Source organism: Elgaria multicarinata, chromosome 2, assembly GCF_023053635.1.
Source record: "Elgaria multicarinata webbii isolate HBS135686 ecotype San Diego chromosome 2, rElgMul1.1.pri, whole genome shotgun sequence".
Classification (NCBI taxonomy): Eukaryota; Metazoa; Chordata; class Lepidosauria; order Squamata; family Anguidae; genus Elgaria; species Elgaria multicarinata.
In genome coordinates this window covers 145,293,079-145,309,867 of record NC_086172.1, presented here as the reverse complement: position 1 = coordinate 145,309,867, position 16,789 = coordinate 145,293,079, and the positions used below count along the sequence as shown (strand labels likewise).

Genomic DNA, 16,789 nt, shown 5'->3' with positions numbered 1-16,789 from the left:
TCTAGCCAGCAGGGCCAAACTCTGGTCGGCATCGCATAGGATGGCTGGAGTGGTTGGTGTAACCCAATTCCCACTGCAGTTTCTACTGGGAGCCGCAGCCCCCATGACGGGAAAACACCAAACGAACAACATTACAGGGATGGGTTAGGGAACCACACTGCTCTGTGTGGTTCATGTTGTGTTAGGGGTGTGTGTGTTGTGCTTTTCTTGTCCTTCCCTGCAGTGTAGTTCCCCTAGCCCCTCCCCCCTGCCCCATCTTGTGAATAGGGCCAGTTACTTGTCAAAGGCCAAACATAGTCCATGGCAGAATTGGTTCTTTGAATTTAGCCCACATTCAAAACAAACTTCCATTATTTGGACCATAGTGCTTCTGGTTACCATGGATTGCCATTTATACGCTGATCTGGCAAAGTCAGTTCTCACTAGTATTGTATTCTCAAACAAATATATTTTGAAAAATATAAATTCACTGGCTTCTTTAATTCCAAATGAGTATGTATAGAATGACAGATCCAGAAGTTGGTAGGAACAAGAAGGTAATGTTTAGAATTGCTTATCCATCAATAAAATATGTGTATAATTCTTCAAGTGCAAACATTATGTCCTATCAAGATGCATCATGTTTTGGGAATGTTAGACTCAGGTCAGGGAGCCCCCAAAATAAGAAAATGGAAGAAAGCTTTTTGACAAAATCAGGCATAAAGCCAAACTGTATATGTTTGGAAAATTGGTAATCAGTTGACTTTTAACTGGTGGATTGGGACCCGTAAACGGAGTTAAAACGGTGTAGTGGGGATTTACCATTTCATTTTTTTGATCCAGGTATTTTAAGAGAAGTGCATAACAAGGAAAAGGAAGGGTTGTGTGTAAGATTGATAAAGTAAAATAAATACAAGCCTGTGTCCCATATAGCAGATTGGGGTTAAAGGTGAGTCCGAGATTTGAAAAAGCTGAAGACTACTATTCTAATCAACACGTTGTGTGTACTTTGCTCTTCATAGAACACATAAGCAAGTAAAAACAATGAGCAATTGCTTTTAAAAGTGGAAGCATTTAATGTAAAGAGAACTGTTACCTCATTGATAGTTAACTTCTTGTGTTTTGCACAAACTCAGGTGCATGGCTACCTCTCCACACTCAGAAAATGTGGAGTTCACTGAGACATCCAACCCCCTCCCCACACGTGTAGTACTGAGGTGCCAGTGGGAATATTCTTGTAGCTGAATGCGTGTGTCTTAAGAAGAACAGAGATCAACTGTAAACCTATAGTTATGCCAGGCACCACTTACATTTTTCAGTATGATGATTGTGAATATTTTAGTGACAAAAATCTGTCTGTGCATTATGTGCAAATGCACATATTTAGAGAACCAACACCATTTTTATTACGTAAAAACTGGTTTGGAGGGTGTGATGAATGGAGAAGTAATGGGTACTAAAGAGGGTGCTAAAACATTTTTTCTGTCCAATACTTTCCAAATTCAAATACCTTTACATTTCCTCTTCCATCATGGCCACAAGAAGAAGATTGGAAGCTTTTGCTTCTATTTTCAACTAACTGTGATTAATTGTTATGCCCAAACTCAGACACACTGCAGTTAGTGTTAATTGTGGTTTAGTGAAACAAGCCAGGATCATTAACCACAGTTTGAAGTCAGTTTGTTTCACTAAAGGCACAATCCTGGATACCCAGCAGCCTTTGAACTCGGAGGTTACCGAGTGTCCAAGGTGGGAGAACATCAGAAGCGATCTTTACCACGGCGCTCCTTGTATTTCTGCTAGACGAGTGAATTTGCCTGTCTAGCAGCTGCACCTTGGATAGGAGGGAAGGAAGCTGCTGTAGCCATAGGATAGGTCATAGTGCAGCTGCCCTGGTCTCTTCCCCTCCCTGCCCCGGGAACACCCCCTTTCCCTTGCACTCCATTGTCTGAGTGTGGAGGGGTGGCTGGTGCGGTTCTCTCTCTGCTGGCTACGAGGCGGAGGAAGTGGGGAGCCAGGAAACCGGACTATCGTTTCTCTCCGCCCCCCCCCCCATGAATGCTATATGGGGGACATAGGATTGCCCCCTCTACCAATTAATGCTACTCACATTTTTTTGTTTTAGAGCATAACAGCCATGTTCAGTTGAAAGCTAAAACTTCTGATGTTGCAACTGTGCCAGAGGAGCAAAGTGGAGGAAGTGTACAAGTGCATGCTTCAGTACTATGTGCAAATGCCACCAGCACGATACCAGTGCATTGTGCAATTTAAATGTTGCATTATCTCTTCATCTATGTTAACCGCTGCGTATTCTCCGCTTAAAATATAGTGTATTGTTACTCACTAACAACATGTGTAGTGTTTTTGTTTGTTTTGTTGCTTGATCTATAGGACCTGCACAGCAGCTCACAATGAAATTAAAAACCTACATTAAAATTATAACTATGCAACAGAAATTCCAAAACTGAAAGCTAAAAATAATTTCTAACAAAGGAAACTGTTGGTTTAACATACACAAAACCTCAAGTAATAACTTAGCTGTAATTATATGTACATTCCCCTTTAGCAAAGCAGATGCTTGAACTTCGTTGGTGGTCTCACAATTTAAGTCGCTTCATGATGGCAGCTAATAGCTTATGTCTCTAAATACTACTCCAGCTGTTACAAACTTTTGACAAGGTTGTGTTTTTAAAATAACAAATATAAGCCATCCTAAATGAAGAATATTTGGACAGGTTACTGGAGAATGACAGATAACACTAAGATGCTGATTGAATAGTTAGCTCCTAGTTATCATTGTTTGTTTCCCCCCATGTAGCTCCATGACAAATGGAAATTGGGCTCATATGTTTCCAGATGGCAGGTTGTGCAGATATCTGAATGGCCTTGAGGGTATCCAGGCTACAGCAAGGCTTGGGTTTCTAATTTATCCTCTAGAGTTTGCTTGTTTCAATTTAATGTATGTTTTTGTTACAGAAATAAGAGAGTAATTATGACAACCTTCCTGGAGTTCATTCAGCAGAATGAGGACAGGGATGGCGTTAGATTCAGCTGGAACGTGTGGCCTTCCAGTCGTCTTGAAGCCACAAGAATGGTGGTTCCAGTGGCCTCTTTGTTTACACCACTGAAAGAGCGGCCCGACTTGCCTCCCATTCAATATGAGCCAGTCCTGTGCAGTAGAACAACATGCCGTGCGGTTCTAAATCCATTATGGTAATCCCAATAAACAAGTTTTACATCTTGCTTATCTATTAGTACTTTATTTTTAAAAAAGTTTTGCTGAAGTTGTTTTCATAATATTGTTGCTCATCATCATTTATCTGTAAGATTTTTTCTAAAGTTGGATAGACAAATCTATTTCCTAACCTTCTGCATCAAAACCATCTGATACTTGATATTCTGGTCGATTTTAAAAATCATAACACATCCACTGCAATACATGCAACCTACACATTTTGAAATTAAGCTAACAAAGTGGCTCTTTAAGAAAGGACAGTATCCCATCTACAGAATTTTTCTTGCTCTAGAAAATAATAAATGGCTGCCATGTTAAAAATAGTGAACAATAAATGTAACTTCAAAAATAGTTTTAATTCTGTAGTATCTTATTCAGTGGTCTTGATACCCTAGTTCCAAACATGCTCCTTTGAAGAAAGGCCTATTGATTTTCATAGGGCGTACTTTGAAGTAACCTTCCTAGGATTAGAATGTAAAAGCCATTTTCATGGAGATAAATTCACTGAAGTCATTGGGAACGATTTCTGCATAATGCCTCTGATTCAGAGCCCCATATGAATACAGAGCTTTTGTGCAGAGCTTTCTGTTCTATTGAAGTGAATGATGAAGACTTTTGGGTAGAGGTACACTTAATTTTTTGGGCTTGTAGATATAATAATAGCTGGATTGATGGCAGAGTGTTTAGGATTGAGTAACTTTAAGGGCAGTTTCATATCTGCACCAGCAGTATCTACTGCAGTTTTTTTTAAAAAAAATATGCAATAATTAGTGCCATGCATAAAAGGGTACCTCTGAAATCCACATACCTGGATCCTTTTGATATCATACCAAAAGACATTGCATCACTGAAAAAAAAGTTACATTAATGATGCTTCGCTTTTGCAGTAGTGTCAAAATTATTCATCCGCAAATTAATTTGCAGTAGCGCAGCTGTGTTTAACATAGCTGTTCTACTTTCTGTCACTGTATATGACAAGGCACAAGTCAGATTTTATTTATTTAAATATTTATAACTTGTTTTCCAGCAGGTAGGTCCAAAGTGGAATCAGAATAAAACACATAAAAACAATAAATCTAACAGTAAATGAATAAAAAAGTAGCATAAAAAATCAACTAATTAAGGAGCAGCTAAAATAAAACCAAGAGTCTCCAAAAGGTTAGGGTAAAAAGGTTATGATAATTAGTTGGGATTGGAGTAAAAGTTGTGGCTAAACTTTGTAGATCCCTATTTGAGTATGAAGCATCCTCAGTGTGTCTGATGTGCATTAATAATTTATTAAAACATTTTAAACTTTATATTTGTAGCCAGGTGGATTACCGAGCAAAACTATGGGCTTGCAACTTTTGTTACCAGAGAAATCAGGTAAGATAAAATTTATATAGATTTTCTTCCAAGTAAATGTGTTATAAATATGAGGTATGAGTGGGAGCAATATTAACATGTGGAGGATAAAGCTCAGTGTAGATAATTATGTTTTTTGAAGTAGATTGTGTATGAAGTTTTCATGTAGTTCAATCACTTTCTCTTCCAGTTTCCTCCTACATATGCTGGCATATCCGAGCTGAACCAGCCTGCAGAACTCTTACCTCAGTTTTCTAGTATTGAATATGTAGTACAGGTAAGAGCCATGATAATAATCCTTGGGACCATTGAACAAACAAAGTGGCAGCTTAGACTGGGCTATGATGACCAGGGTGTCAGCATATTATTCCAATTCATGGTGGTTGTGCGCACCACTTACTAGTACAATAGAGTAGGCCAGAAATATGCTTTCAGCAATAACTGGCATCATGTGATGTAGCTATTGTGACGGTCAGAAATGGAAGAAGCCTAGGTATTTTTGGGATGACATCCCAAAGGTACTTTAGCCACCATGGAGCTGTCAGTGTGGGTTCTATTCTACATGTGTTTTCTAAACACATTGAGTGCTAGGCAGCATAGCAGTACAGCCTTTATTTTGTTATTTATTGTTTTGTTGAAAGATTTTTGTGATTGACTTTTTAATATAAGAAACCTCCTTCCCTCCTTCCCAATTATATAGTTCATGGTAGGCTATATCTGTACAGACCTGAACGGGACAGGACAGTGTGTCTGCACAAGTGAATGCATTAGAGCATGTTAGAGACTAAGCATCAGAGTAAAGTGGATACAACCACTCTGAAGCTAGCTCTACATGAGTATTTCCGTAGGGTAGTTACTTACCAAGACTGTGTCCTAATTTTTTCCAGTAATGTTAATACTTCATTGTTGTTCACTTTTACTTAAAGCGTGGACCTCAGATGCCTTTGATATTCCTTTATGTTGTTGATACTTGTATGGAAGATGAAGATTTGCAAGCTTTAAAGGAATCCATGCAGATGTCATTAAGTCTCCTACCTCCAACTGCTTTAGTGGGGCTTATTACTTTTGGGAGAATGGTGCAAGTTCATGAGCTTGGCTGTGAAGGAATTTCCAAAAGTTATGTCTTTAGAGGAACGAAGGACCTGTCAGCAAAACAGCTTCAGGTAAATAAAAGATTAATATTAAAATGGTATTTCTAGTTTAGAGATCTAGTTTAGAAGATGGAAGTAGAAAATCTCCACCTTATTGAACTAAGTCTTACAGCTCAGGAATTAACAGGTTTCTTTATTGTATTTTCTGAGAAGAATGATATTAGAAATTTGTTACATTAAAAAAAAACTTTTTTAAGGGACACTAAATGCATAAGAAATATTATGTTTCTTAATCTTCATGGGAATATCATTAATTTCCTGAACATGTAAGGATAGTCAATATAATTGTGTAATATATTATCTTCACAGGAAATGTTAGGACTTACAAAAATGAATGTTTCACAAGTGGGTCGTGGTCCTCAGGTACAGCAGCCACCACCATCTAACAGGTATTTCTTTTTCATTAAAAATAAACATGTACTAAATTGTTTTACGGTAAATCCTGTTTTGTAACTTTGCAATATAACTGTTAAGTTTAAGGTTTCGAAGTTTCTTCCTGTGCCAGTCCAACATTTGTCATCATTGCTACTGCTCTTGTGGTGGGACCAAAACCAACTCTCAGTTTTTATCAATGCCACCAGAACCATCATCAACTGCTAACAGTGAAGGACCTACCCAAAGCCATCCCTCTGTTTTTTCTACTTCGAGGCATTCAAGGGATTGGACAGGCTACAAAAATAAATGAGTAAAACATTTCTGTGTAGTATTAAACAGTAAAATCTCTATCATAATGCACTTCTATTAGTCAAAATGCTTTTTACTGGCTAGAACTCGACAGAGAATTTCAGCTATTAAATTTATAATGCATAGTACAATGAATTAACTTGTTCAGACAGTTCTGCTTGTGAATTTCAGTAAATTTATTATTGATTTATTGCATTTTTATACCGCCCAATAGCCGAAGCTCCCTGGGTGGTTCACAAAAATTAAAACCATTCAAAGTATAAAACAAACAATATAAAAACATGATATAAAATAAAGCAAAACCAGGATAAAATCAGCAGCAGTGCAAATTTAAAACAGCAAAGTTAAAATTAAATTTATGTTGGCAGTGGTGGGTTTTTTGGTATTCCAAGTAATTATACTTGAGATCACAACTTCGCTAGCTTGATAGCTATTGTGAGTGATAATTCTAAATCTCAGAAATTAGAATTGTAATGAATATGTTTCACATTTTCCAAAGTGTTAAAAAGGTTTTTAAAACATTTAGAGTCTGTGTTAGGCCCATAAAAGCAAATTAATGCATTTAAATGAACTGTAATGAATATTGGGTTTGGATGATCTTACCCTATAGATGGTCTAAAATCATTTGAGAAGTTTATGTAAAAGGGTCTCTGTCTAGCTCACTCTTTTTGTTGTCTCCAGATTCTTACAGCCAGTGCAGAAAATTGACATGAATCTCACTGACCTTTTGGGTGAACTGCAGCGGGATCCTTGGCCTGTTCCCCAAGGGAAAAGACCTTTACGATCTTCTGGAGTGGCTCTGTCTATAGCTGTAGGGCTGCTAGAGGTAACATTTTCTCTTATTTGTGCCTGAAAGTTCATAAACGTTATAGATTGTGTAAAGGAATACAGACCTTTTGTGGTTGCTTAAAATGGTTGTGAACCATCCAGAGAGCTTCGGCCATTGGGCAGTACAGAAATATAATACATAAATAAATAAGAGTTAAACCAATCTGAGTTTGATTTTAAATTGGAAATTTCTAGGGGTTGCTTCCTCCAATTGCCAAAAAGGGAAAAAAATTGGAAATGGGCTTTCCTAAAGCTTTTCCTGCCCAACTGTTTCTTTTTGTAGTTGCAGAAAAATTGTTACCATGAATACTAAATACCCATGATTAGAGCTTGTCTCAACATTAATGTTATATGGCATTCACATTATAATCTGCAACATGAATAAACAATTCTGAATATCAGAGAAATATGACTTCAAAGAATCTTTTTACTTCTTCACTTGACAAATATTTATTATCCCACAGTGTACTTTTCCTAATACTGGTGCCCGCATAATGATGTTTATTGGTGGACCAGCTACCCAGGGACCTGGGATGGTTGTAGGGGATGAACTTAAGCTGCCTATAAGATCTTGGCATGACATTGAAAAAGACAATGCCAAATATGTTAAGAAGGGTACGAAGGTAAGAGCACTTGATACATCTTTTAATTCTGTAATTTAAAAAGTGTGTTTGGTGGATATGTAAAATGATGTTGAATCTGGACTTAATTTTTCCAAAGCTTCATTCTTTCTATAAAACACACACACATACATAATGAGCTCAGTTGTGTCCTTAAAGGCAAACTGATACATGTCTATCAAATGTAGATATTGAATGTGGGTGGTCTTAAAATAGTCAGGGAGGCATTAGAAATGATGGAAGAAATAGGACTGTTGCAGAAAATAGTACCCTTAAAATCTACTACTCGCTCATTTTCTCTGTAGTTTCCATTGAAACTCAGTGTGCTGACATCATGTGTTGCTGCCCCCTTCCAGGGGTACCCATCTATGCGGAGTGGGCAAACGCACAGCATGGTGACAGCTGTTTTGCTAATAGGCTAAAGCTTAATCTGGATAAGGCTGAATTGTTGATGATGGGTAGGCAATCGAACTAGAAGGTGTTAGACCAAGTATTCTAGAAGTGGTCACACTTCTCCTAAAATAGGCTTACAGCTTGGAGGTGCTCCTGGATCCACCTCTGTTTCTTGATGTTCAAGATGCATCTGTTTTTTGTTTCCACTATACCTGCTGTGCTCTTGTGAAATAAGGGCCAGTATCCAACATAGCGCTGTGCCCCCACCAATTCCATTGTGCCTCTGTGCCATTTTACTGCGCAAATGGGACCAACTGCTTGTGCAATGGATATTTAGCACTTCCAGGAGCAACCAGAAACAAGTATAAATGTTTGTTTCTGGAACAGGTCAGGTCAGCAGACCTCACATAAGGGAGCTCTGCCAATCTGTCCTGATCCAAAAATCAGTGTTTCTGCTCATTTTGGGGTTTCCTATAGAAAGTGCTAAATCTCGATTGTGCAAGTGGTGGGTCCTGCACAACAGCCCTGTTGGATACTGCCCTAGGACTTGGCCACTGGAATATATGCCCTGATAAACTTGATGTTGTATTCCTGCAATGTGCTTTATGTATGGTTGCTTTGAAGAGCTTTCAGAAACTGTAATTAGTCCATAATGCAGTGGCCAGGCTACTGTCGAGACCATATCAACAAAGAAGCACTGGTTGCTAATTAATTTCTGGGCACAATTGCTATTCTGGATCCTCCAGATATTTTGGACTTCAACTCCCATAAGCCCTAGCAAGCATGGCTAATAGTCAGGAATTCTGAGAATTGTAGTCCAAAACATCTGGAGGGCACCAGGCTGGGGAAACTTCAGTTAGGATATGAAGAATTTGATCTACATGTTTTGTGTGCCACCCAGGCAACTTGTGTTGTGGGGTGGCTATATAAAGACAGTTAATAAATAAGAAATAAATAATAAAATTTGTTTAAAAATACGTTTACTTTTTGTCTAACTAGCATTTTGAAGCTCTGGCAAATCGTGCTGCCACAACAGGTCATGTTATTGACATCTATGCATGTGCACTAGATCAGACTGGTCTTTTGGAGATGAAGTGCTGTCCTAATTACACAGGGTACGTGTTGCCTTTTAAGGTAGTATGTGAACAGGTTTAAAGAGAAACAATGTTCTTGTCTCCTTGGGAAATATGATTTCAAAGAACCTGTCAAGGAAAAGTCCTACACGCTGGGTTGTCTCTATCCAATGGTGTCATTCTGCTGTCAGAAGCAGTCCTGTCAGCGGAACAGAAGGAGGAGAATTCCTTCTCCTCCCCCACCGTTCCCCCTTCAAAATCTGATAAGAGTGCTGGGAATTGCTCTGGAGCAGATTTATAGGTTGCTTGAAGAGGTGCAGTGGGGAGGAGAGAGAAAAAGCCCTGTTGTGCTAGCAAATATCTGCTATCACAATGTGAATATGACCCATCTTGTATATCAAGTGGGCTTGCATAAATTTGCATTATTCCATACACGTGTCACTGCAATTAATTTTTTTGAGTCATGGAACTGGATATTAAAGTTAACACTTCACTTCAAATATTGGTAAGTCCTTTTATAAGAACGACCATTTCCAGTATTTTACTTTTCAATACCCTATTTCTTCGATTCTAAGACACACTTTTTTCTCATATAAACATCTCTAAAAATGGGGTGCATCTTAGAATCGCAGGTGTGTCTTAGGTTTTTTTTTCTGTTGGTGGTACTGAAATTAGTGTGCGTCTTACAATCGATGACGTCTTACAATCGAAGAAATACGGGTATATAGTTTGTACTACATAACCATTTACACTGTGCTCCTATTTTAGTAAGCATTCTTAAAGTAAACTTTATCCCCTCTGACCTTACAGTAATGTTAATGCTGCTGCACAGGAGCACTATCATAGAGTGATAGGACTGGCAAGTAGCATGAAATGAAGTCTACTCTCTTGTCCCTATTTATACTCTTCTAATTTCTTTCTTCCCTTAAGCCACATAATTTATACTACAGTGTGCAGCAAGTCAGAGAGGTGCAACAACATGCCAAATCCCTAAATTGTAGGATCGCTAACTAATCTGGGTTGGGGGCAGCGGGAGAATGACTTCTGACCGCAGTTATAGTGATTAGTTAGGCCTGTGCACAGAGTTTATCCAGAGGGTCATTCTTTTGGTGCACACATTGATATAGTGCTTAATTGTAGTATTCTCTCATGCAACAACTCCTGGTAAGAGCTGGCACTTAAAGCGTGATCCTATGTTTCTTTACTTAGAAGTAAGTTCCTGCTTAGTTTAATGGGACTAACTCAAGTAAATGTACACAAGATTACAGCATTCCTGTGCACAATCCCTGGATAAAATCTAGTTTGCACTTTAAATACTTCTAATGTTTCAGATTACATAAGTGTTTTTATAGCATTTTTCTGTTTTACAAACATGCTTGTCACTATTAACTATGTCAGGGGTGCACAGAAGGTAGATTTTGATCTCCAGGTAATACTTCTCATTGATTTATGATGATGTCATAATTGCTTAACAGTTAAACATTATGGTAAACAGACATGTGGCAGATATTAAACATTGACCCCAAATCATAAAACGTTAGTTGATGCTTAATAGTGAAATCCTATGTAATTCAGATGTAAGCCCCATTGAGATCAGCGGACTTACTCCCAGTATATATATGATTGCAGCTTACATTTTAGTGAAATTAGTCCCATTAATGTCAATGCAACAGACATGAATAATTAACTCTGAATTGCGGTCGATGGTTTGGATCCTGAAAAGCAGTGGTGGAAAGGGGTTGATGGAAGGCGATTTCCCCATCCCTCCTCCCCGTTAGCCCCCAGAGAACCCCCATAAGCCTCTCCTGATAGTTGAGGGATCCTCCTGAAAGGGATATGGCCAGGTGGAGGGGGTAGGGCAGAGACAATTTCTGTGAGCAGAGCTCCAACTCATGGAAGGTGCTTGAAGCACTTTCTCACCCCCTTCTGGGACTTCATTTGTCTCCTCCGTTCTGTTCCAGGTTCAGATCTTACACTGGGTAGCATTCAGAGTAGTTAGGTTATGTGGAAAGTAATTCCCTTCCTTAGGTCCTGGTAAGACACCTCAAAATTGTATGACACAAACCCAGTTGTTATCTAAACAAACTTATTAACAAATTAACAAGACAAAGAGCATAAAGGAGCAAACAAAGGATGCACTAAGAGGACAAACAAAACCCATAAGCTGTCTGCTAGGCTAGCTTGTGTCATTTACATACTGACTTACAATTCCTAAGGAGGATCTTTCAACTCCTAAAAGGGGTTGGCTTCTGGTCCAGAGCGACATGGCCTCCACTTTCTGACAAACCCTTCCCCCGCCCCAGTTTCCTAACATGAGCTTCAATCCCCACCTACCCCGCCCATAAGGGGTAGCTGGCAAAGGCAATATGGTATTCTGCACATACGCTCTCCCCGCACCTGTACCTTGTTAGCAAGGTCAGCAGATAGTAATCAAGGGAGTATTTGGCCCAAGTCCCACTCTTAAAATGATTTTTAGGCAAGATGCACAGCTTGTTACCACAGTGCTTCTACCTGGGTTTTTTGGGCAATCCACTCCCCCCCACCCCCCAACCCGCACCAAAGTCTGCCTGATTCAGGAGGGTCCCTCGATCCTCAGGAGAAGCTTTTTTGAGGGGGAGAGGGAGTGGGAAAGCCACCTTCCAACCCCTTTTGCTGGAATTTCTTGGGGTCTACGCCCTTTAGGTTTCATATGATCTGTTGTGAAATATATGCCTTAGTGGTGGCCACTGATGCTTTAATCTTGGTGGTCATTTTTTATTACTACATTATGCATGCTCATGAATGTGCATTTTTTTTAATCTACTTATTCAATTTTACTTTTTAAAATTTTACTTTTAATCAACTGTAACTGCTTTTATATCATTGTATCCACAGTGCTATTCTACTTTGCTGGTCTTGTGACCATAATAAACTGCTACTATTATGCATGCTCATGAATGAGCAGTTTTTTTTAAAAAAGTCACCACATACAAACTAATATGTCAGTGTCTCCATAGGTACCACTGTATTTGATTACATGTGGCTGCTTTTAAACACTGTGTACACATTTGCTGTATCAAGAAATATGATGGAATAGCAGGGCAGAGGTCTTCACAGAGATCTGTAGTAGCATGCCAAAGTGTGACAATTTAATGAAGCCTTTGAAGTACAGCATAAATGCTCTTTGGTGCTTTCAATATTTTGAACCAACTGCATTTTTGTTTTCATGTAGGGGCTACATGGTAATGGGAGACTCTTTCAATACATCCCTGTTCAAACAAACCTTTCAGCGTGTGTTTACCAAAGATGTGCAGGGGCAATTCAAGATGGGATTTGGAGGCACCTTAGAAATCAAGGTAAGATTTGGAATTTGCTATAAATACGTTTAAAGACCTGGTGTTTTTATTCCATCATATTTGATCTTTCAGTTCAGAACTAACAAAATGTTGTAGTAAGGTATTATTATTGCTAGCAGTCACTGTTCAGTCAGCATTTCAGTTTAAACCTTTAGACCTTGGTTCTTAGTATTTTACTCTACTGTGAAAATAAGTTCTTGAATGTAGAGTGACTGTGATCCTGCATTCATTGCTTGGCAAAACTGTTATTAATTCCTTCTCCTACTGTCTAACTTACACCATAGGTAGCTTGGTGTCTTTTATGTACCTTTGCAGACATAGCTCACCCTCTAGCATGGTGTAGTATACTGATAAGTATATTTAGATTCCACTCACAGCAGCTGTTGAATATTCAGCAGACATTTTCTCTGTTGCTGGAACAGAGGAATAAGGCTACAAATCCCACAGCAGTGTTGTGTAGAATCACTGGAATGGTGGGAGAAATGAAAGCCTCCCTACTACCCGAGCAAACTTGAGCCTCTCCCCTCGCCTGTGTGTGTGTGTGTGTGTGTGTACGCGTACGCGTATATGTGATCTCCCCTCCTCACCTCCACCTGTCACTAGACAAATCCTCAGGTCCAAAAGGTTGTTTGGCCCTGATCTATACTGGACATATGGAAATGCTATTCAACAAGCAAAATAATATTGGGGAGAGGCTGTAGCTTAGTGGCAGAGAGCCTGTTTTGCATGCTGAAGGTCCCAGATCTAATCTCTGGAATTTCCACTTAGAAGGATCTCACCCTCTCAAACCATTGCCATTCGGAGTAGACAATACTGGGCTGGATGGACCAATAGTCTGACTCGGTATAATGCATGACTTTATATAATGGCTTCATGTTGACTGGGGCTGGTTACAGGGAGCATACAACTTCCTTGTTAGAACAGCTCCACTGGCTTCTGGTCTGTTTCCGGGCACAATTCAAAGTGCTGGTTATGACCTATAAAGCCCTATATGGCTCAGATCCAGGTTGTATCTTCCCTCATCAGCCTGCCGATGCCCTGAGATCTTCAGAGAGGCCCTTCTCTTGGTGCCGCCATCATCATCTCAGGTGGGAACATGGAAGAGGGCATTCTCGGTGGCTGCTCTCCAAGGCTCTGGGACTCCCTTTCCAGTGGGGCTAGACTGGCTCCCTCCTTGCTATACTTCTCTCCAGCTGCATCTTGAATGCCTTTAGTGTGGGACAGCCCCACTACCTCTCTAAGTAATTGGTGCCATTGATGTACTACTCTCAGTCAGGAAGTTTTTTCTGATGTCCAGATGGAATCTAGCTTCTTGTAACTTGAGCCCGTTATTCCGTGTCCTGCACTCTGGGAGGCTCGAGATGAGATCCTGGCCCTCCTCTCTGTGACAATCTTTCAAGTATTTGAAGAGTGCTATCATGTCTCCCCTCAGCCTTCTCTTCTCAAGGCTAAACATGCCCAGTTCTTTCAGTCTTTCTTCAGAGGGCATGGGGATCATCCTCGTTGCCCTCTTCTGAACCCCCTCCAGCTTGTCTGCATCCTTATTATTTATTATTTATTTATTTAAAATATTTGTATACCATCCTATATCATAAAGATCTCAGGGTGGCGTACAGATAAGAGCATACAGTATAAAACAATAAATATACACAGCTAAAAACAAATTAAACCATGAACCAAGTTAAAACAATATATAATTTAAAAGCACTAAAAGCAATTAAAACAGTTAAAACAATGTGCCATCTTAGTGAATTTAACCATTAAAGGCTTTGTTAAAAAGCCATGTTTTCACTTGGCACCGGAATAAAATCAGTGTTGTCGCCAGTTAACGCTTGAAGTGTGGTGCCCAGGACTGGATACAATACTCAAGATGAGGTCTAATCAGGGCTGAATAGAGGGGAACCAGTACTTTGCGCGATTTGAAAGCTGTACTTCTATTAATGCATCTCAAAATAGCATTTGCTTTTTGGGATGCATTAACACTGTTGGCTCATATTCAGCTTCTGATCAACAATTCCAAGATCTTTCTCTCTTTTAGTATTGCTGAGCCAAGTATCCCCCATCTTGTAATTGTGCATTTGTTTTCTTTTTCCTAGGCGTAGAACTTGGCATTTATCTCTATTAAATTTCACTCTGTTGTTTTCAGCCCAGCACTCCAGCCTATCAAGATCACTTTGAAATTTGCTTCAACTTCAGGGTATTAGCTATCCCACCCAATTTTGTGTCATCTGCAGACTTCAAAAGCATTCCCTGTACCTCCTCATCCAAGTCGTTAATAAATATGTTGAAGAGCACTGGGCCCAGGATTGAGCCCTACGGTACCCTGCTCATTATCTCCCCCGTTTGAGAAGGTACCATTGATAAGCACTCTTTGAGTTCGATTCTGTAACCAACTGTGGATCCACCTAATAGTTGTTACATCCAACCCACTTTTAGCTAGTTTGCTAATCAGAATGTCATGTGGTACTTTGTCAAAAGCTTTGCTGAAGTCAAGATATATGATGTCCATATTATTCCCACAGTCCACAAGGGAGGTTACCCGATCAAAAAATGAGATCAAATTAGTCTGGCAGGATTTATTCTTGACAAATCCATGCTGGCTTCTAGTAATCACTGCATTGTTTTCAAGGTGCTTACAGATTGACTTCTTTATAATCTGCTCCAAAATTTTCCCAGGGATGGATGTCAGACTGAGTGGTCTATAGTTCCCAGGTTCCTCCTTTTTGAAGATAGGGACAATATTAGCCCTCCTCCAGTCTGGCACTTCACCTGTCTTCTATGATTTTGCAAAGATTGTGCTTTGATGCTGGGAAGGCGTTGGAAAAAGGCATGCAAACAATTGTCCAGCCGTGTTCTAGAAGCTGTTTGCTTTTTTTTTAAAAAAAGCTAGCTAGTTCTGCTCCATTCTGAATAGAATGCCTGTTCATCTTCATTTTTTAAGGACACTGTTAGCATTGCTGTTACTAGTAAAGCAGATGTGTAAGTATAGATGATGATTTTTTGCCCTCCAATCTCTGTAGACCTCAAGAGAAATAAAGTTATCTGGAGCTATTGGACCTTGTGTATCACTCAATTCTAAAGGGCCTTGTGTATCAGAAAATGTAAGTAGATTAACCTGTAAATCACTTAGATTATACTGCTTGCTCATACAACATGTGCCTTTGCCACTTTCCACACATGAAATGAAATAGGAATGATGCTGTTGGCCAAATACCCTAAATAATATTTAACACTATTAAATCCTTGTATAAAATACTATTATCAGCATGTTGCCATTTTTAAAGGTACATTTTTGCAAAGAAATCAGACTATTTTACAAGGAAGTTGTTTAAATGTTGCCTGGCTGGTTTATAATAATTGTATCCTTTTAATTTAATCCTTCCTTCTCTTGCATAAGAATCTACTTGATACTGCTATTTTCTGATTGGTTAGTCTGTGACTAAGCAGTAGTGTGCATTATATTTACATGGACACTGTAGTGTCCATGTAGTTAAGGACAACGAGTAGATTCTGCATTCTGCCATTATGAAGCAGTAATTGGGGTGTGTGTGTCATTCTAACGTTCATAAAGTCATCAGTTTTCCACAGCTCCACACTCACCTCTGCATATCGTATTCTCCATCCAGTCCTCATGGTTTATCTGCTTTGGGCACTTTCTGCCTCCTTAGGGAGGATGTGGCATTAAGGCTTGTGGGCCTTACCTCCCAATTTCCCTGCTTTTTGGTGCTTGGTTGAAAACTGTAAAGCCTTAATGTTGTTTTGTAAACCGTAGGTTTTTTGTTTAATGAATTATAGCAATTACACTAGACAACTGTTACACTACACAATAGGTGCAAATTACTTTTGGGATGGGGTTGGATAAGGTCAGGTGGTGCGAGGTCAGGTGGGGATGGCCATGCTCTTGACATTAGTGGGTGTGGCCACACCAACTTGCTGTCATTTGTTTCCTGGCCCAGGTGCTGGGTGGATCTTGCACTTGGTGCGTGAGCCAGGGATGAAGCTTCCTTTAGGGAAGCCCCATGTTCAGTGAAGCTGAGCGGAGTATCCCTGGTGCTCCTCTGCTAAGAAGTGATGGAGACTAGCTCGGCCCTTCCCTGACTTTGTACACTCTGCCTCCTTCCCTCAAGGAGCAGGTGAAAGAAAAGCA

General features: G+C 39.5%; 1 protein-coding gene across 1 annotated transcript in view; it reads left to right on the top strand.

Annotated features, from left to right (window-relative positions):
* The window catches only part of SEC23A (SEC23 homolog A, COPII coat complex component), a 29,689-nt gene that overhangs the window by 2,220 nt on the left and 10,680 nt on the right, over window positions 1-16,789 (top strand). The window contains exons 2-11 of the mRNA XM_063117829.1: window positions 2,956-3,192; window positions 4,522-4,579; window positions 4,749-4,835; window positions 5,485-5,721; window positions 6,019-6,098; window positions 7,075-7,219; window positions 7,686-7,844; window positions 9,234-9,349; window positions 12,519-12,642; window positions 15,663-15,743. Of these exons, the coding sequence (XP_062973899.1) occupies window positions 2,972-3,192; window positions 4,522-4,579; window positions 4,749-4,835; window positions 5,485-5,721; window positions 6,019-6,098; window positions 7,075-7,219; window positions 7,686-7,844; window positions 9,234-9,349; window positions 12,519-12,642; window positions 15,663-15,743 (1,308 nt within the window). The 5' untranslated portion in view covers window positions 2,956-2,971. The remainder of the gene's footprint in view (window positions 1-2,955; window positions 3,193-4,521; window positions 4,580-4,748; window positions 4,836-5,484; window positions 5,722-6,018; window positions 6,099-7,074; window positions 7,220-7,685; window positions 7,845-9,233; window positions 9,350-12,518; window positions 12,643-15,662; window positions 15,744-16,789) is intronic.